This window comes from Abrus precatorius, unplaced genomic scaffold (genome assembly GCF_003935025.1).
Source record: "Abrus precatorius isolate BTA unplaced genomic scaffold, Abrus_2018 Scaffold10, whole genome shotgun sequence".
Taxonomy (NCBI): domain Eukaryota; kingdom Viridiplantae; phylum Streptophyta; class Magnoliopsida; order Fabales; family Fabaceae; genus Abrus; species Abrus precatorius.
The window spans coordinates 26,004,077-26,024,382 of NW_020874292.1; the positions used below are offsets into that span (position 1 = coordinate 26,004,077).

At 34.0% G+C, this 20,306-nt stretch overlaps 3 protein-coding genes across 3 annotated transcripts; 2 read left to right on the forward strand and 1 right to left on the reverse strand.

Annotated features, from left to right (window-relative positions):
- Positions 1–739: 739 nt before the first annotated feature.
- LOC113874246 (F-box/kelch-repeat protein At1g30090) lies at positions 740–4,372 on the forward strand. The gene is made up of 2 exons (XM_027512480.1): positions 740–2,747; positions 3,955–4,372. The coding sequence occupies exons 1-2, from the start codon at positions 1,545–1,547 to the stop codon at positions 4,012–4,014; spliced, it is 1,263 nt and encodes a 420-aa protein (XP_027368281.1). The 5' UTR covers positions 740–1,544; the 3' UTR covers positions 4,015–4,372.
- Positions 4,373–5,830: 1,458 nt separating this feature from the next.
- Positions 5,831–6,316, forward strand: LOC113853093 (outer envelope membrane protein 7). Its single transcript, XM_027483544.1, has one exon. It carries the CDS (start codon positions 5,888–5,890, stop codon positions 6,116–6,118), a length of 231 nt encoding a protein of 76 aa, XP_027339345.1. The 5' UTR covers positions 5,831–5,887; the 3' UTR covers positions 6,119–6,316.
- Positions 6,317–8,091: 1,775 nt separating this feature from the next.
- LOC113862558 (cullin-4) lies at positions 8,092–17,367 on the reverse strand. Its single transcript, XM_027495641.1, has 17 exons — positions 16,973–17,367; positions 16,062–16,177; positions 15,568–15,914; positions 13,736–13,916; positions 13,400–13,522; positions 13,020–13,307; positions 11,536–11,661; positions 11,283–11,384; positions 11,134–11,187; positions 10,625–10,731; positions 10,467–10,527; positions 10,229–10,360; positions 9,989–10,126; positions 9,791–9,871; positions 9,562–9,642; positions 8,858–8,938; positions 8,092–8,678 (listed from the first exon to the last, which is right to left on the reverse strand). Exons 1-17 carry the CDS (start codon positions 17,193–17,195, stop codon positions 8,565–8,567), a joined length of 2,355 nt encoding a protein of 784 aa, XP_027351442.1. The 5' UTR covers positions 17,196–17,367; the 3' UTR covers positions 8,092–8,564.
- Between the last annotated feature and the right edge of the window lie 2,939 nt (positions 17,368–20,306).

Consider the following 20,306-nt stretch of genomic DNA (forward strand, 5'->3'; position numbering starts at 1 on the left):
TTAATAATTAAGAACATAAAAAATGATGCGGTAAAAAGTATATTTTAGATATTTCTCTTTAAAATGTTTACTATGCTAAATTAGAGCCGAATGCTTCCACTTTTAATATTGGAAAACAATTGTATTTATTTTCTTAAAAAATATCTATATTTGAATTACAGATGAACGAACATGTGTGGTCCTGTCCTATGTTTGAAATAAGATAAAAAATAATAATAATATATGTGAATTCAGAATAATTAGAAAATTTTATAAATATGAAAAAATGAGAGTGTATAGAGTTATTAAAAAATATTGTATTTAATATTACTAATACATTTTTTAGAAGGTTTTTTATTGATTTATTGCGTTGTTAATCGTAAGTAAAGAAGAGGGAGTTAATTTTTTGTAAATTGATTTAGATTTAGTTTGAATAAGGGGAATGATGGGCTTAAAGAAGATGTATGATTACCCGAATTACGCGTGAAGCACTTGTTCTTTTGATGAGTAGAGATTAATCTTGTTTTGCTTTTCCCAAGTGATAGTGATGAATGAATAGAATAAAAGGTTTGGTTTGGTACAGCCTGAAACAGTGGAGCGTGGTGCCACGGCCATCTAATTCATTTGCATTTTCCATTCCGTGTCAAACCAGTAACCCCAAAAGCGCGTGGTTTTCTCTGCATGAATCTGCACTACTGGCGTCATGTTTGCCACACAATAATCAAATCTTTCCCTCATCAAAAAAGGGTCCCCCTCTCTTTCTCTCTCTATTCAATATATTTCAATCTTGTGCTGTGTCTGTGTGGAAAAAGCAAGCAAAGTCTGCACCTGAATCTCATCTCCACTAAACCCTTTTTCTGCCCTATCCTATTCTCTACCACTTCATTGCTTCTTGTAAGTTTTTGTTTTTGTCCACTTCATTTTTCCTTGTTTCTTTGTGTTTTGTCTTAGCACCCTCATAAATTCCGCCTTGTCTTTCTCTTAATCCCCACAATTTCTGGGTAATCTCATGCTTTTTTGGCTTTCTTCAGTTGAATTTCGGCTAAAGCTGAGATTTTTATTTGCTGCTTAGGGTACCCGTGAATTGGGGTATTTGTAGTGTTGGTGCGAGTTACGCCCTTTTGGGGTTCCCAAGTTAAAATCCTTGATGAATCTTAGTTGGTGGTAAAGTTATTGGTTTGTGATGAAGAGAACAGGTCCCAATATCTTTTATGACTAACATGCTTTTATAAAGTTGGATATTTTAAGAAGTGGAATTTTCCTTTTGTTGTATCCTATATAAGCTTTTAGATCATTGTGGAGGAGGAATTGGTGCTTCTTCTCTTTATTGTGGATTGGGATTTGGGGGATTCCTTTTATTTGTCACAAAAATCGGTTAGGGAATCAGTTCAAGCCACTTTGGAATAGATTCTTACCCCCCGGATTGAAAATTGGGTGTTACTATTTGGTGTGATATTTTTCCAATCCATTTGAGAACATAGAACATGAATTAGAAATTGCATATTAGCGAAGGCAATAGTTTTAGTGTTTCTGAAGGGTTTTAGGTGTCTATTTTAGATTCAAAGATGCAACGTGTTAGATTTTCATCTCAACAGGCACCAGTACACAAGCTAGGAGATCCTCAAATGACATTATCTCCTAAGTTTAGGTTAGCTGTGATCCAATCTTCTTTGGCAAATCCATCACCAGAATTGGAGCTTTCTTTGAGAGAAGAACCCTTAATACCAGGCCTACCTGATGATGTTGCTCTCAATTGTCTTCTTCGTCTTCCAGTTCAGAGTCATTCATCTTGTAGAGCTGTCTGCAAGAGGTGGCATATGCTACTTGGTAATAAAGAGAGGTTTTTTACCAACAGGAAGCAATTGGGTTTGAAGCATCCTTGGCTTTTTGTATTTGCCTACCATAAATGCACTGGAAAGATCCAATGGCAGGTTCTTGACCTTACACACTTTTCTTGGCACACTATCCCTGCAATGCCTTGTAAGGACAAGGTTTGTCCTCATGGTTTTAGGTGTGTTTCAATTCCACGTGACGGCACGCTGTTTGTTTGTGGTGGTATGGTTTCTGATGTGGATTGTCCTCTCGATTTGGTGTTGAAATATGAGATGCAGAAAAATAGATGGACTGTGATGAATAGGATGATTACTGCTAGGTCTTTTTTTGCCAGTGGAGTGATTGATGGGATGATTTATGTAGCTGGAGGAAATAGTACTGATCTTTATGAGCTAGATTCTGCTGAGGTGTTGGATCCTTTCAATGGGAGTTGGCGCCCTATTGCCAGCATGGGAACAAATATGGCATCTTATGATGCTGCAGTTCTCAATGGGAAACTTCTGGTGACAGAAGGTTGGTTATGGCCCTTTTATGTCTCTCCTAGAGGTCAGGTATATGATCCAAGAACTAATAACTGGGAAAATATGGCTGTTGGACTTAGAGAAGGGTGGACTGGGTCAAGTGTTGTTGTTTACGGGCACTTGTTTGTTGTTTCTGAGCTTGAAAGAATGAAACTAAAGGTTTATGACCCCAAAACTGATTCCTGGGAAACCATTGAAGGCCCCCCTTTGCCTGAGCAAATATGCAAGCCTTTTGCTGTGAATGCTTGTGATTGTCATATTTATGTTGTGGGTAGAAATCTTCTGGTTGCTGTTGGTCATATCTCTAGACTGAACCCAAAACAAAGTTGTAGGGAAAAATGGAACTTCAGTGTGCGATGGCGTGTAATTATTGCACCGGAAAGTTTATCCGATCTGACTCCCTCAAGCTCTCAGGTGCTGTTTGCTTAGTTTTTCATTATCCTGTAATATTATGTTAAAAATGTTTTCGGAATAAAATGTAATTAATATAATTATTAGATGTCTAAAAGTTGTAATAGCTGTGTGAAGGAACACTTGAGTCAGTTTTTGAATTGTGTTAATGATAGTATCTGGTGGTTGCTTGGGCAGTGTTAGTTATACCTTGATACTTTCTCCTTGATGAACGTCTCTATTGCATGATTCTATTGTCAGCAATTCTTGTTGTGCTTGTTTCTGGAGCCACATTGAATATAATTTTTGAAAAGATAAAAAGGTAGTATTTGTTTGTATAGGCCTTTTTCCTTGATAATGTGTTAGTTGCTGTACTTGGCTGCAATAAGATCAAAGTGCTGGGTCCTGAGATTGGAATTCCGTTGTGATAGATATAGTACGAGAATGAAATGTTCAAAATGTTGTTCTGAATTTGGATGTCCATTCATATTACCTTCCCGTTAGGTTTCTTATGTCTATTACTTGATTTGTATGCTAAATAGCTAATATTTATGTTTAAGGGTTGCTTAATTCGAACAAGAAAATAGGAGATAAAATTCATTATGGCTGAGAAACTGGTATATCTTAAAGCAAAATTATCTAAAGATAAGGCATCCCTAGCTAATATATGCACTCAAGTTTTGTACCTTTTTTTAGCAATTATCCTATCACCTTTCCATTCCCGTTGCTCTTTTTTTTTTTTTTAAATTTTAAATCTAGACTTTTCCCATTTTGCTAATCATGAACGATGCTTGGCAAAAAGAAAATGTACCTGGTCATGAACGAGTAACACATTTTGGTAACTAATTATCAGGCAATTAAAAAGTCAATACCAAATTGTATGCGTGTTAAACGGGAAAGACTTTTGCATGTGATAAAATTTTACATATTAGCTAGAAACTATTTGTGTGGGATTATACTGTTAAACTTCAACAAGAGTTTCATCTATTGTTCTGATTCTTTATTATTGTTAAAATGACTTTCACATAGTTGAAAATTTTCGGCATCATTTAAACATGTTTATGTATATCACTGTCAAGTGAATTTTGGTATTTATTCCAAAGTTGTGTACTTGCATTGAGATTTCCTCATTATGTTTCTTTGAAATTTGAGTTTTTTCCAATTCCATGTTGATCCTCTATTTGAAAGGACATAATAGCTATCCTTATCACCACGTTTCTCTTGATAGTAGTCACTGTCAAGAGAGATATTAAGACTCTTGATTGTGATTGGGTTTGACGGTCAAAGTTGATCCAGCTGGTGTGTAGTGAAAGAGGGAGTGATGCACCTCCACTTGCAGAGTCAGTCAAGGAAAGTTGACAAAAGTGTGAATATAGTGAGATGCACGCAAAATTAAATTTCAGGTTGGTGAGGTGTTATTGTTAAATGCTACAAAGAACGTTTTTTCAATGCATTCAAGAGTATCTAACAAAAAGGTGAGGTGCTTGCTTCTAAGGATGGATAATAGTGTTTTAGTGTAGTGGCCAAGGTGAATGCAACAGTGTGCCTTTTTCTTTAATTGGGGGGAATGATTAACAGAAGGGTACCAAAGTTCTCTTATATACATATTGCAATTCTTTTTATGTGATTAGAACGATATGTTCCACGTGCTAATGCAAACCATCTCGTATGTGTGGTTATTTTTTTCAAAACTTAAATTTTGTTTTAAAATAGAATAAAATAAAATAAATATAACTGCAAGAGAATAAGTGTTACATATTTCCTCTCCGTGTGGTTTAGGTTGGTGATGATTGCGAATTATGAGTAGTTTGGTGGTCAATTTTAGTTTTTTGACGTCATAGTTTAGGGGTTGAAATTAGATACACTATTGTCGCTTATATGTTAGGAGTGGTTGAATATATTCTCGATTATTTTTGCTATATATTTATTTGCTTGATTGTTAATGACAAAGAAGATGAAGCTAAACATGATATAGGATATATTAATTTATCAGCTTGGGCCTTATTTCCAAAAGGATATATTAATTTAATTTATTTTTTTGCAAATGTGAGAATCTATTAATTTAATTTGACAAGATTACGAACTTATTGATTAATAATAATAATATAAGGCGAAATCCAAGATTGGTCCAATCCTAGCCATTTCAGTTTTCCACGGCTTGCAAATCTATGGATGAATGGTATTTGTAATTAACCACTAGTGTCTGCATTTCCACAAAATAAAGCTATTTGTCTAGTTTTTTATCCCTTCTTTTAACTTTCTTAGTGGTGTTATTTATTCCTGTTTTTGGTCCAACAAACGCATTATTTGAAACTCAGCTCAAATGAAAACCTGGTCAGCCATTATTTTGGGTTACTCTTTGCACCTCCACTTCTTACTCTTTGCACCTCTACACAACAATAAAACCCTGCACATAAAAAAAGGTTCAATAAGAATAAAAAAATTGTAATATGAACTTTTCAATAACTCGTGTTTAGGAATGACATTGTACTCAATTGGGTAATTGAGTATATCGTGTATAAATAGAAAACATCTCAACGTACTATCCAATATTATGAAGAAGGTTGAAAGTTAAAAACATCATCTCCATCTAACACTGTTATGTGTTTATAAGTTCACCATGTTTACACACAGCACAGGAGAGTGGACCAGCTACTAAAGTGATGCAGGATATTGATGATGATTTAGTCATGGACAACAAATTTGATGACGATTTTAACTATAATAAGAACAAATATCACAAAATTCTCAGTTTATAAGCGATCGAAAAGTTATCTTTTGAAACTTAATTCTCGTTTATTAACATGCATTCCGAAAGTTTATTTTCAGTCTCTATGAATTTGGAAATAAATGTTTAGAAGTTTTCTGGAAGCACCATTATTTTTTACACTGATAAAAATGCAGGAGAAATAGTGTTAACGATTTCTCCGCAAAAATTGAGTGCAAAAAGGCAAAGGTCGATTTAATAGTTTCGGTCAAAATCCATTTCTCCCCCATGCCATCTTGGATTTGGGCCCATCAAAACCCACATACATACTTTTTATACTTTGCTTGATAAAACAACCAAAATAAAAACTTGACTTAATAATACCCACATAGTCATAACAGAAAGAAGCGAAACTTAGAGCAGAGTGAAAGTGAAAGTGAAGGTGAAAGAGAAAGGGATGGGTGCGATCACGAGCGCGGTGATAGCAGTGGTAGGGGTGCTTCTGGGTTGGATCACCATTGAGATCGCATGCAAGCCCTGTCTTGAAAAGGGACGCGAAGCCATCGATCGCAATCTCAACCCAGATTACGATCCCGACGACGACACCGCTATTCGCGCCCCACTCAACCCCACCACCGTCTCCGACCCCTCCCCCGCCGCCGCTTCCTCCGCCGTCAAAGTCGTTTGAAAAATGCTCATATTTTGTCCTGGTATTCAATATCTATACTCAAAGTTTCTTTTTTTTGGTGGGTTTGTGTGCGTATTCGCTTTTGATGCGGATCTTAACCGCGTTGTAAATGTTACTGAATAATTAAGTGTGGCTGTGGAGATTTGTCATCATTATTATTATTATTCAAGTGGGGATTGTATTTTACCTCAATCATTGGGGCTGCTTATGTTTTCTTGTTTATTATTGTAAATTATATAATTCCATACAATTTTTAAAGGGTCAAATGATGAGAATTGAAATGCTTGACTCGGAATGTTTAGTCAGCAATCATCTTCTTTTGTTTGGAATGGTGTGCGCTGAAACTGAGTCCTTATCTTCACATGAACACCTCACGTACAGGTGGAGCTCCCCACTCTTTCCATTGCTCATTGAATCTACGTGCTGTCCCATCGGAACTTGCTTTTTTTTTTTTTTAATCCCTAAAACTCAAATTAGTTGTATGCACTACCTTGTGTGATATTCAGATTCTCAAAGATGGACGAGATTTGTAATCATCTTTTTGTCACTAATCTTAGAAAATCTGTTGTAGTCATATCTGGTAGCACCTTCCCTACAATTATTGTTGAACTGAAAAAGTCAAATTACATACAATTAATGTAAGTTTTAAAGAAACAGCTTTTTTTTTTTTTGGTCTAGGACAGACTTATATACATCACATTGGACGTCCTATTAAGTGTGCACGAAATCATGTTACAAGATATAACCTTATTCTGAATCTGCGTTTACACATTTTTAAAACGTGTTTCTAAATACATGCTAATGTGTTTAGAAACACATTGAAAAACTTATCTGCATTGATATAACGACCGTGTGTTTAGAAACACATTGAAAAACTTATCTGCATTGATATAACGTGAATTCAAAAATGCATTAAATAAGTTAAAGGATTTGAGCTGAATAAAACTATTGAGACATCAAAGCTGTTCTTACCAACTAATTTGAAGTTTTAGAAAACCAACATTTAAAAAATTCGATATTTATATACTCATCTGTGTGCCGTTTTATGGTAAAGCGGAAAAGCATCTTTCAATAGGGGAGGGCAATATCTTTTTTGTTAGGATATCAAAATCAATTGGAGCCAGGCCAAGCTTGTATAACTCAAAGTAGTTGACATTTAATAACTAGTTAAAAACAGTTTTTACTTATATATCTTTAATATTTCAAGATGATAGACGAGTGAATAATTTTTACGTCAAACCAAGTTTGTTAGAATTTTTCTTTCGGAACTTTTAACTTCCATAGGAAAATAGAACGTAAGATTTATGCAATGCCAAACAAAATTTCCAACCATCCGTCTCCCGGGCAATGTAGATACTACTTGCAAAACATGTACAGCGTGCACAATTCAAATCAACTTCTGCAATTTTCATGTCAAATAGAAAAAACGAAAATTCAAAAAGCTAGAGATAGTAGGGTACTCTACGTTACACAAAAGAACGAATTCCAATGTAGGCAATCATCGAGATATCAATCTTACTCACCAAAAGCCTAGTTGTATAAACCCTATGCCTTTAAGTTGAACAGGAAAGAGGGAGCTCTTCGTTATTTCTGTAATTACTCTAATTTGGCCACAAATGACCAAAAACAAGCAAGTATCTCACTAACAAGACCCCTAAAAACAGTGATTAAAAAATTAAAATAGTTTCTTAAAAATTCACATTAATACTGCATTAAAATTTATGAAAAGAATGAATTGTTACTTAAAAAAAAATTTCACTTTTGATGCACTAAGGGTATTGGTTAACATTCATTAAGTAAATAAAACAGTAGAAACTTCTCAATTTGATCATTGATGTTGCTAAACATAAGTGTACAAAATGGTTTTAAAAAATGCAAAAAGTTATTTGAAAAATGCAATGTTGGCATGGGTGATGACTGATATCTTGCAAGGAATAGAAAAAAAAAATAGTGGAACAGTATCTGGTATAGTTATCAGAATTTTTTCAATACTTAAATTATATTTATAACCTTTTTATGTTCAACAAGAAAATATGCAAAGTATACAAAACATTTTCTTGAACCAAGTAGTGTTTTCTTTCATTTATGTAGAGGAGCATGGGAATAAAGTGGTAACAAGGGACAAGGAAGGAGTACAAGTTAGCGGGAAAAAAACCTGCACCTCGGTCCTTGAGCAGATTCCTACCTCGTAAAACCACCAATTCTTTTGAATTTCTCGATCATTTTTGGGAACAATTTTGAATTTTCAACAAAATAAAAAAAGTTCAAGGGGGAAAATATGCTTTACAATTACAGTTGTCCATAAATGAAAGGAGGAGAAGGGGGGGGGGGGGCAGGGGTGATCCGTTCTTACTGTACATATATGACTTAAGGGGATTAAAACATCAAGCTTCTCCCACGTCAATTAAGAAAAGAAACTTTAAAATGAGAAATGAGGTAAAATAAACTATGCCAGGTAATTGTATATTTGAGGGTTGTTCTTATCCCTCTCCAGGTACTCCCTGTCAATCAGGCTTTCGATCCTTTTCTTCAAATCAGCTGGTTTTATAGGAAATTTGAGCTGTTGACAAAAAATAACTTCCTTAAATCAGTACACAAGGAAGCATAACGTAATTGAGAAGTTAGATCGTTATCAGTATAACAACGCTGAAGCAACATCAAACCAGTACATTATTTTGACATGGAACTAGGGAATTCAGATTCCATTTGAATTAAATCGAAAGGTAGTAATGATGTCACCTGTTGGAAGAGTTCAGTAATAAGAAGCGTGTGACTAAGCACTTTCCTAGTCTTCATGATCCTCACAATAGCAGCATCAACCTGCAATGAACCGTGCCAACAAGGCATTTTAAGACAATTAAGATACCTAGGTATCTTGGATGCCTAAACATACAGGATGATTTTGATTGTCCAAGGCATCTTCCCTTGTTTGGTCGCAATCAGCAATCTTAGACATTCAACTTTGAATATCTAAAATATTATTTTCTAATTTTGTGTACATAACTAAATCAAATATTTATATCAATTTATTCCACCATGAAATTTATGAATTTTAATAACATAATAATTCAAATCATCTGCTAATGACATCTTTTCTACTTAATATAACAACACTTTGTTTCAATTTGTAAAGTTTATTTGAAATTGAGCTTTTCCTTAAACTTTCATAATCAACAAAAATTGATAATTTTAAAGACAAACAAAAGAAACGTTGCATTTCTTTTCTTTAAGAAAAGAGAGAATCAGGTAATGCACAGAGGTTTAATGTTCACTCCAATTAAATAATTTATTATTTGAAATAGATATATTTTGAAATAAAACTAAAAACCAGAATGTGCCCAAGTATATTAGGTTCTTATGAATTAAGGTGCATCATGTTCCTTTGGGCATTAGTCCTCTGAACTCTGAGCTAAAGAGGAGGGCTTTTGAGAAAGCAAATTGACCTGATATTGACGGTCCTGGAAGACTCTTTCAGTGGTGCTTGTGTTCTCCTCCACTGTCTCCTTCAACTGAATTGCATTTACCTGCACTCCTCAACACCAAATTAGTTTGCAAAAGAATCTCATAATCATAATTTTAGAGGAAGGCTTATGGTAATTGCAATTAAAACACAAATGCAAGTTTCACTAAATCTGATTCCTAATGTGCCTAAGCAAGCATTGGGCATGGTACCTTTATACGGTAAAGAGGAGCTGCAAACCCTTCATTGAAAACAAATGAGTCATCATCCTCCACATCTCTACCCTTCGGCAACTGTTGCATGTTCAACAAAGGAAATCAACATTAGGTAATTAAAAGAGACCATAGCTGTAAACCAAAAAATAATTATGAACTGGTAATTCTGCAAATGATTACAATTTACAAGCACACCTTTTGTAGGACACGAACTTTTCCACAGGCAAGTGATTGCAGAGTCCTTCTCAATTCCTTGTCCTCGATACCAGTAGAGTCTTTGATATCTTGAAAGCTTAGTTTCTCAGCATCATTGAATAGCATCAGAACAACAGTCTGGACCACAACCAAGCATACAGAATTAATAATAGAAAAATGTATTCAATGTATGATAGACAGCAACAAAATGAAATATAAAATAAATGGTTTTTGGCCAACCTGAAATAGGGAGACAGCTAACTCCTTTTTCCCTTTAGGAAACTCCGCTTTCAAGACACAGTGACCTAATGAATTTTGCCACATCAGACGTCTTCCACTGTATTTGCTCAGATAGAACTCTTTGAAAATGTCCTGGATGAAGAAAAAAGAAAAGGAAAGGATCATGTCAAGGAAGTCACTCAAAAGTATCAAGGATGCCTACAGTTAAAAGAGCATTCATTCATGGCTTATGCTGAACCTGATAAACATTCAATTCATGAGGAAGTCTAACATCCATGGGTGGATATGTTGGCCAGTACCTACGCTCATCCAATAATTCTGATTAGATTCGTTGGAATAAAAAAGTACATAAAAAATCAATGATAACAGATAAGAAAGGGAAAGCACTGTGCTTACCCAGTTGTCAAGACATGCACACTCATTTCAATCCCTGATGGGAGTTTTGTCCTAGCCTGGGATGACTGTTTGAAGGACTCATTTATTTCTTTGGATAATTCGATGTCCTGAATCAGAAAAAGTTTTAAAACTGTTATAAAAGGCTATGAATAAAAATTAAGGTAATTCATGAAGTTTGTCAAATCGTTGTTACTTATATGGTAGTTGTACAAAACTATAAAACCTGAGCACATCATCAAAATATGAACTTCTATCAAATATACCAAGCCTAGTTCATTTCAGCATGTTTAAAATATATTTAAACAAATGCTAGGTCATTTCATATGTCGGTGACATAAATGCTTAACTGATAGGGAGAAAACATTATATAATTGATGGATATTATCACGATGTTTTATGTAACCAAAAATTACTCACCAGGTTCAAATTCCCAGTGAAATTTCAAGCCAAGAAAAAGATATAGGTAAAAATTGAGTCAGTATGTTATAAATTGATTCAAAGATGTATACCTTAAACATTCCTTCTAGTTTGTTTGTGAACTGGCTGCCACACTCGGTCTTCAACTGTATTAATGAAAGATAACAGTCAATAATACTAAAAAATAGGTGAGGAATCATCTAATTATTTCAGAAGTTAAATTGGAAAGACGAGTCCTAACCTTGGAGATCATAGATTTCTCTGCATCAATAGAAGCACTCTTCCCTAACAGCAGTCTTTTTGCAAGATCCTTCTTATAGAAGGCCTCAAACACATCCTTGCCCTTTAACAACAAAACGTGAAGTAGTCTTGCCAATATCAGTATGGAAGAGAGAGATCAGTAGAAATGCAAGACAACACCATGAGCATAAATGAATTATTCAGTAAAAAAGGTGTAATTGTTAGCTACTCCACCAATGAAACATTGAGCATACCTGAATAAACCTGAATAAAACCAGGACTTTATCAAGTGTACCCTCCAATTCTTCTTCTGAAGTGCCCTTATTACCTGCACGCAGTTTCTCATCCAAAAACTTGGCAATCAACTCTGCAGGTCGGTTCTGCCAAATCCAATATAAATCCAATATAAGTGTAAATAATTAAAGAACTAAACTGAGGGCCAAAAAGCACATCTTAACTATTTCACAAGCTCTTTGATGGACAAAATATAGTATGATGAATCAACAACTGTCACAGATATTCCATAACACGAATCAGAATGGCCAGCATGGAACTTTTAAGTTTAAACAACTTGGTAGAAGAGATAAATGTTATGCCAATAATGAGAAGAGATATTGAATTACTACAGCAACAAGGATTGCTTTAGGCCCTGGTGGGTGTTAAATGGCTATGAAAAGCATTCTGTAGATACATGTTTAAGCCATTAGTTCTAGAGTTATGAATACCGTATGAAATAACAATCCTAAGACTTTTTTCTTAATAAAATAATGAGAAGACATGTTTTATTCAACATGGGTGTTCTTTCTTATAGATGTTTCCTCAGTAAATGGTAAACTTGTAAAGACAATGGAGAATTTTCAATGCTGGTCTTCCAGCCAGTACCCTATCCTTTTGCTTGATGGGGATACAAGACCAATGAATGCAAAGCCTTTTCAATTTGTGATGGCTTAGATGGTAAATGAGATGTATAAACCGATGGTTGAGAAAGCTTGGGGACCAAATGGTAGAATCAATGAAAAACTTGGAAGAGGTTTTGAGGGAGGAATGGAATAAATCTACATAGTGATATAAATGGGCAGGGCTAGCCAGTTTAAGCCCACTAAATGATAGGGCTTGGGTTTTCAATTTTAAGTCTGGATTAATTCTAGACCTTTTTTACCTAATGAATATGGTGTTTTTTTTTTTTTCAGGTTTGGACCAAGCCAGTTTATTTGGGTGTAAAAAAGATGTTTGGGCCAGGCATGGACCTCCATGTGAAAGCCCAAATATGCAGCAGACTTTTATGGTCCTACCCAACAAAGCCCAGAGCAAGCCAACTGCCCGTTTTGCCACCTCTAGATATAATAAGAACAGATCACTTGCAAGGTTGGGAGATTCAGAGAAGCCAGGCTAACCTAAACAGAAGGAATCTATTTCTGCTGTTGAGGTTAGCATAAAGCTACAAACTTGGAAGTTGGAACATGAACTAAAATCATAATTTAGCTTTTAATAATTTTAAAAAGGGAGGAAATCAAGCAAACTCAACTATGCTTTACTGTCAGTATATTTTCACAAATTAGGACTTTTGGTCATTTCACAGAATCATATAGCACAAAAAAATTCTTGCCAGCAACACTAGGTTGAAATATTTCCAGATGATTGACAAGGGTTTTTTAATCTTGAGATATTTATTGAATTTCAGAATGGAAACTAATCAACAAAAAAAAAAAGAAAATGGAAACAGAAAAATGTGAAGTACCTGCCGAAGATTGATAAGATGCTCAAATGCATCTTTAATGGTGTTACAGAATGCTTCGTTCTTGAAAAAACTTTCTTCCCATGTTGTGTCAAGAGAGGCCTTAAATTCCAGAAGGGATGAAACCATATCTTTATCTTTCTCCTCATCCAAAACAATTCCCTGCCCAGTTCTCCTGATGTATGAACTTAGGGCCTGCTTCAGAGACTCAAGGGCATTGACCCTTGAAAAGAGTGAGTACATTCTCTGAAGGTCTTCAATACGATTCCCATCCATAAGCATAGAGAATCCCTATAACACAAGAAATAAAATTGAAGCAATGGGAAAAATTTTCAAGCAAAGAAATCACCAGAACAAATCCAGAAGTTGATAGTGATCAGAACCTTATCAAGAATGCCAGGTATATGACGTTCAAGAAGTTGCTTTTCTGCCGTTGCTATCAATGGTTTCCTAGTACTTGCATCCAAGTATATCAAACATCTGTCATGTTCTTCTTGCAATCTTGTCTGCAAAAATGAGTACCCAAAAACATCCCTTCAGTAAGTATAAAATGTGGAGATGGGAAGGAATGACAAAAAAATGAGTTTTATCTGTTGTCAGAGTGTCAGATAAAACTCAATATTCCAAGACTTATGTTAGATAAAACTCCATTTATTAAAGAATTAGGAAAAATAACTAAAGCCAAGAGGATAATACAAAGGGTAAGAGAAAGAAAGAACCTCCACATGCTTCAAGTAATCTGGAACATCTGATTGCTGCATGTATTTCATTCCTTCAGCAGCATAAAATTCAGATGTGCATTCAAGGAATGGCTTCTCAAAGCTTTCTGCATAAATTCCCAGAGCAGTAAACATCTTCAAAAGATGGTTTAGAAGAGTTCTATCCACTGCTTCACCTAATCTGAAAAACATGATATAAAGTGAAAAATGTAAGATGCGTCACAGAGGAATCTGCCCGGCTAATTTTTCTGTAGTGAGAGAGAAAATTTAACGTCCAAAATTGTGAATGATGCTCATGAACTAGAGAAAAAGAAGCATCCAAAATCCTGCAGGAAGATGAAGGTCCCACCACTGTCACCCATTAAAATAGACTTCTAATGGGTCACGGTCATTTCAGTATAATGGAAAGGTTAACCTAGCCAATATTAATTCATTAAATTATCCTTGTACTAACAATGGTTCCAATTCCAATATATGTTTCAAAAGTAAAACTACAAGCATAAAGAATAAACTAACATTTCATAAATAATCCATTCCTTCAAAATGTCATGCATAGATTATAGTGTCAAACTCAGAAGTCAGAAACAGATATGATGTGAGGACAATGAGAACAGCAGCATGAGACTCACTCAGAACAGTCACAGTGGATTGAGTCTCAGACAGCACACTTGAACTCAGAGCAATCACACACTGCTGGGTTAGTCGCAGACCAGGTCCCACACACTAGGAGGAAGGATGGAGGTTGACAATGGTGTTAGGGTGCAAAGCTGCTAGAGGAAGATTGGGTTCGATTAATAAGAGAAAATGAACGAGGCATCAATCACATTAGGGTTCAACAAAGGAGGCAATTTCTAGGGATTTTCCGAATCAAAATGAAATCATGAAAATCCACAATTTGAGGGATTTTACAATTCAATTTACAATAATTTTATCTAGCCACGATTTGAATGGGTCACAGCTTCCAGAATCATAAAATAGTGGGATTTTATGATTCAAATTGGGATTTCAACTACCGTCCAAAGATGCATCCCAATGAGTAAGTTGCAACAACATTTTGGGTCAAAAAGTGACAAATAGTGTTAGAGTTTATACAGGAATAATAAGAGAGTTACAACAGTAGTAGTAAGGTGGTGGCAAAAGTAGTCAGAAACAGATTATTTTGTGGACTTAAAGACTACTTCTACATATATAAAATCTCATATATATAATAAGAATCCCATTCTAACCCCTCTAGACCTCTCCAATTCTACCTTTTCATATGCAAGTGATCATCCCTCCCTTTCAGGAATAAAAAGCAGAAAGAGTAGTTTTCCATCTTAGATCACTTTGCTGACAGAACATTTAAACAGCCACTCCCCTCAAACTGTATACAGATTTGAATAATCGGTCCCACAAACAAAGCATGTTGGATTGATATTCTTCCTCATCAATCAAATGCAAAAAACTCAGAATCATATCATCCAATCTTATTTCAACACCTCTTACACTTCTAAACAAAAAGATTGAGAAATATAAAGAAAGAGATAAGTGTTTAGCCCTGAATTTGAATAAAAATAAAAACTCAAATTTGTAATTTTTGTTTAGTGAATGATATTATCACAATCAATGGCATCACTATTAACAAGCATATTCAACATGTCTACAATTCATTAAATACAAAAACTATAATGAAATCAAATCAGAGAGAAGAGCTGAAGAAACACCTTCCCCCCACCCATGCATACATGGATGGAAGTATGGAGTATGAAACATTTAAACCATGACCTGCATTTATATAAAGGTATGGCAGTCATTATCATTTACGAAACTGAGATTGCAGAAAATGGATTTACCTTTCACTTTCAATCATTCGTAGAAGACCAGTAACAGTTTTATGTTCTACTTCAGGAGACGATGAAAGATGTTTGCGGAAAAGTTGTAAGCCCATGTCCCATAGTGACCGTACATTTGCTGTTTGCTTTACATAAGTCCTATCCAGATACAAGGCTATACCACGAATCATCAGCATTTGGTCACAGAGATCCTGCCAACATCTCTCAACTAAAGATAGAAAAACAACCAAATCTGGGCTTTGGCCAACCAAAGACTGCAGTGCAGCAGATATGTGTGCTTCACACTCCTTTTCAATCCGTTGATAAAGATTTCCACCCATTTTATAAAGGCAGAGATCATTTACAGCCTGTGGATATCATGAATTTGCCATGAAACACAAATAAGATAATGCACAATTAAATATTCACAGGGCTAAAGCTAAATCTCAACCATGTTACGAAAATAATAATAATAATAATAATAATAATAATAAGTAGAAAATTACCACCATTACCTGATAAAGCTTCTCCAGGTCACAAGAGTTAGGTTGCTTCAAAAATATAGCACAAATAGCAGATTTTAGCTTAGCCCATGTATCCTCCTCAAAATTTGTGGGCAACGTTGGTTTAGCTTCAAAAGAAAATTAAAGTCATTCAATTCATATACTAAATACTGCTTTATCAATGAATTTTCAAAACAAAACCATGAAACTAGAATATATTTCAATAAGAAAAATTCAACTCGCAGAACTGCCATTTTTAAATAAGCACACTCGACATAATCATAAGAGAGACATGAGGTATGCAAAGTTTCAGCCACATAATCTAGAGGGAAGTGATCAAAATCCAAAAATTAAATAACATCCAACAAGACCCTAACTGTAATCCAACTTATAATGATCATGTTAAATATGTCAATACTATCACTACTGTGCCAACACCAACTACGCCTAAAACCACAAGAATGATATAAATCAGTAGAAGACAAACTATCATTATTTGTCAACATAATAGAGCTTGTTCAATCACAACATACACAAGCTCATTCAGTAGCAGCACATACAAAACAGAATTTGCCAGGGAAAACATAAAATAGGCATAATATTGCATTAAGAAGTGATTTTAGCTGCACTTAGGGTTCGAATTAGGACCAGGGAAGTTGGAACTGGAACTCGATAGCTAATATCACCAAATGAGTAACACATAATATTTGGCACTCAAGACTCGAGTGAATCAAGTAAGAAAACAAAACAAAAGAAACGGGGAGTATAAGGAATGAGAAATCTAGCGAAGCAGTTGAGGAGCAAATCAAATTACAGATCAACAAGGAGAAATTTGAAGCGGTGTGGTATGGAGCAGAAATTAAAGAAAAGAAAAAAAGGGGGAAGGGGAATCGAGGAGAAAACCCTCGAGAAAATTGTGAAACCTTTGTGGAGCTTGATGAGGAGCTTCTTCGCGGGTTGGGGAGGAGTGGCTTTCTTGCGGGAGAGATTGGCGGCCCGAGCATTGGGAAGGTCGGGTTTGAGATCGTCGTCGAGAGGCATGGGGGAAGGGTCCAAAACGGCGTCGTCGGAAGGGGTGCGGAGGGACTTGGCCTTTTTCATAGGGGGTGACGGCGAGGAAGAGGACCGTTTGGTGGGGAGAGACATGAAATGAAATGGAGAGGAACTGATCAACACACCATTGTGTTGTCAGCCAAACAGGGACCAAACTCGGAAACACACACCGTGCTTGCTTTCGGGTTTGGGAGAACCCTTCAGATTAATCCGCCTTCAGATGGTGTGGATTGGGACGCACAAAGTTCTCTCTTTTTTCTTTTTTCTTTTTTCTTTTTTCTTTTTTCTTTTTTTCTTTTTTTTTTTTAACTTTCAACTATGGCTACGTATGATAATTGATTCATTGTTTGAATTAATTTAATTTTGATGCTAAAAAATTATTGTTCCGATAGAATTTAAATACAAATATAAATTATTAATGTCAAAAAAATTTTGTAAAATAAATTAAATATACATTCAAAAGACTTCTCAATATTTATATTCTAAAAATACAAGTTAAAAATGAAAAAAATTATAATTTATATTAAGATATATTAAAAATTACAATAAAATTATATTGATAGAAATTTCAATTTTTTAAATTTATTGCAATGTTTTTGGATACTAATCAATATTTGCCAAATTAAAATAGGATCATGTGAGGAACTCTAGTTAAAAAAAATTAAATTATAAAACTCTTATTAAAAATTATGTTAAATATGCATTAAAAATTATAATAAAATATATTAATAATATTTTTAAAAAATTTTAATTAATGTCTTTAAGAGCAATGATTGAAAATTTTAATTAAAATATATTTTAATCATGACTCAATAAATTTTTTTAAAAATTACCCTTATTTATATATATTATAAATATATATATTATAAACAAGATTAACAAAAATATTTCTTTTTCTATTCTACACTACCTTTCTCTCTTATTATCTTGTTTAAATCTCTAAATAAAACCAAATTGACTAATAACAATATTTATTAATTTAAAATTTTGTATATAATTTAAAATATAAATAAATAACTAATTAAGGTTAGTTTGAGTAATAAGTAATTCAGTATCGTTTAAATAAGGTTACAAGTTCGAATTCTTGTATATGTAAAAAATTTCTAATAATAAATTCACCTACCACATCTACGTCCAGCACTTTATTTACTATTCATTCTTTAAGTATACAACAATAAATTGTTTACTATTTATTCTTTAAGTATACAACAATAAAATAAAAAGGAGAAGAGAAAAAGTAGAGTAAGAAGAAAAGGAGACAAAGACAGAAGAAACTCAAACCTAACCTTCTTTTTTTATTTTTTACCACCCAAATAAGAGATAAAATAAACAAATAAAGAGAAAAGGAATAGTAAAGAAAAAAAGAGAGGAAGGTGATATTTATGTAAAACTTTTGATTCAATTGTTGATTGATAAAATTTAGTATCCATGACAAAATTTAAGTAAAAACAAAGTTATTTTTGTAGTAACTTAATCTTTACTTGGAGATGTATATAGTAAAAATGTTATTTTTATATAAAAATAAAAATGGTAAATAATCTTATATATAAAACCATGATGTTTATTTATGAATATTCAAATTTATAAATTAACTACAAGACAAAATTTATAAATGATTGTAGGTGTTGGTGGTGCTAATTATTAATTAAAACTAAAGTTTCACTTCAATGAAAATGTTTGCATATAATACTATCACTAATAAACATTCCTTCTACAACAATTGCATCAAAAAATTGTCATTAACTAAATCATGTAATCATTTTTAAAAGTCGCATGCAATCTTGAAAATATCTCATAAGAATACAACGACGAATTTTTATAGAATTCGGATCCTTTGTAGTTTTGACAGAAACTACACCCTACAGTGCATTTTCATTTGAGCAAAAATTAAGTTAACTCACTTGAGCATAGTAATTGGCTTAAGCGAATGCGGAGAAGGCTTAAAAACGCGCCTAAGTGAGTTACAAGAAACCTAAAGCATGATTTGCTTAAGCGCACTTTTTAGCTTAAGTGATTCTAATTTAGCTTAAGCCTCTTCAAGCGAAATTAATTAAACCTAAGCAAAAATAGACCAAAGAGGCATGTATTTAAGTCATTCATTTTGCTTCAACGAATTAAGAATCGCTCAAGCTATTAGTGATTCGCTTAAGCAGTGATAAGTGATTTTAAATAATATTAAGGGAATTTAAAGCAAAGAGCAATGGTTTTAGACATACAAAATAGCTTAAGTAAAAATGAAATAGTTTAAGCAAATATGAGTAGGGCTTGAGCTCATAATTAAATTTTTTAGCAAATCAAGATTCACTTAAGCGATTTTGTTTGCTTAAGCGAATATATCAGAAATTATAAAAATTATGCAGACATAAACAACATGCAAGGAGGGCCAAATACACTTGATTACATAAGTTTTTCAACTTACATCTTACAAAAAAAAAAATTTTTGATATAAGGCACAATTTTGGATAAATTTTAAAATCCATCAATGAAAAGTATAGAATTCAGCATTGAAAAACTCAAAATTAAATCCATTACATAGAAGGAAAATGTTGAGTCATTAAAATCCATTACAATAAAATCTTAAATGTAATTATGGGTCTCTTACATTCTCCTCTTTTTGCTTGGGTTGTGACTCATCTCCCCTTCTTCTGCTAAGTGTTGACCTTGTTGTACATCTTTCCCTTCATTCTCGTCAATATCTTGAATGTCCTCGTTGGCTCCTTCATCTGGCTATGACACATGATCCTGTGGAGTCTCTTCTTAAGCTAGAAAGATAGGGTTGTCTTCAGGCCATGATACAACTACTGCAAAAATCTCTGGTGGTGTGGGTCATGGAAAAGTAAATGTCTCACTATGATGTTGATGTAGAGTGAACCTCTGGAAAGAGAAAATCAAGGTAATGTTTTGTATAATTGATTAGATATTTTAAAATATTAAATGAGAGAATGACTGGCCTGTAGAAGGACTCGTTCAGCTGAGTGTAAGCGCGATTTTTTGGTGCCAATTGTTGCTCTATATGACTTAGATAGTGTATGAAACTTGATTCGTTTGTGGTATATTAGGCATGGATGGTTGTGTTGGTGAATGTCTTGGCTGTGATGTAGGTGGTACAAATGAGGAGGGTTAAGAGGAAGGTCCTGCAGACTGTTCCAATGGATTGGTGCAATAATTTCTTATGAACTAAGAATTGATTAGTTTCTTTAAACT

Excerpts from the sequence above, each read along its gene's own strand:
- LOC113874246 (XM_027512480.1), top strand. The coding sequence starts at position 1,545 with ATGCAACGTGTTAGATTTTCATCTCAACAGGCACCAGTACACAAGCTA. Across the intron at positions 2,748-3,954 it reads TGACTCCCTCAAGCTCTCAG|TCACTGTCAAGAGAGATATT; the intron begins GTGCTGTTTGCT and ends TCTTGATAGTAG.
- LOC113853093 (XM_027483544.1), top strand. The coding sequence starts at position 5,888 with ATGGGTGCGATCACGAGCGCGGTGATAGCAGTGGTAGGGGTGCTTCTG.
- LOC113862558 (XM_027495641.1), bottom strand. The coding sequence starts at position 17,195 with ATGTCTCTCCCCACCAAACGGTCCTCTTCCTCGCCGTCACCCCCTATG. Across the intron at positions 11,188-11,282 it reads AGAAATCTATGATCTCCAAG|TTGAAGACCGAGTGTGGCAG; the intron begins GTTAGGACTCGT and ends TCATTAATACAG. Across the intron at positions 10,528-10,624 it reads GTGCATGTCTTGACAACTGG|GTACTGGCCAACATATCCAC; the intron begins GTAAGCACAGTG and ends GGATGAGCGTAG.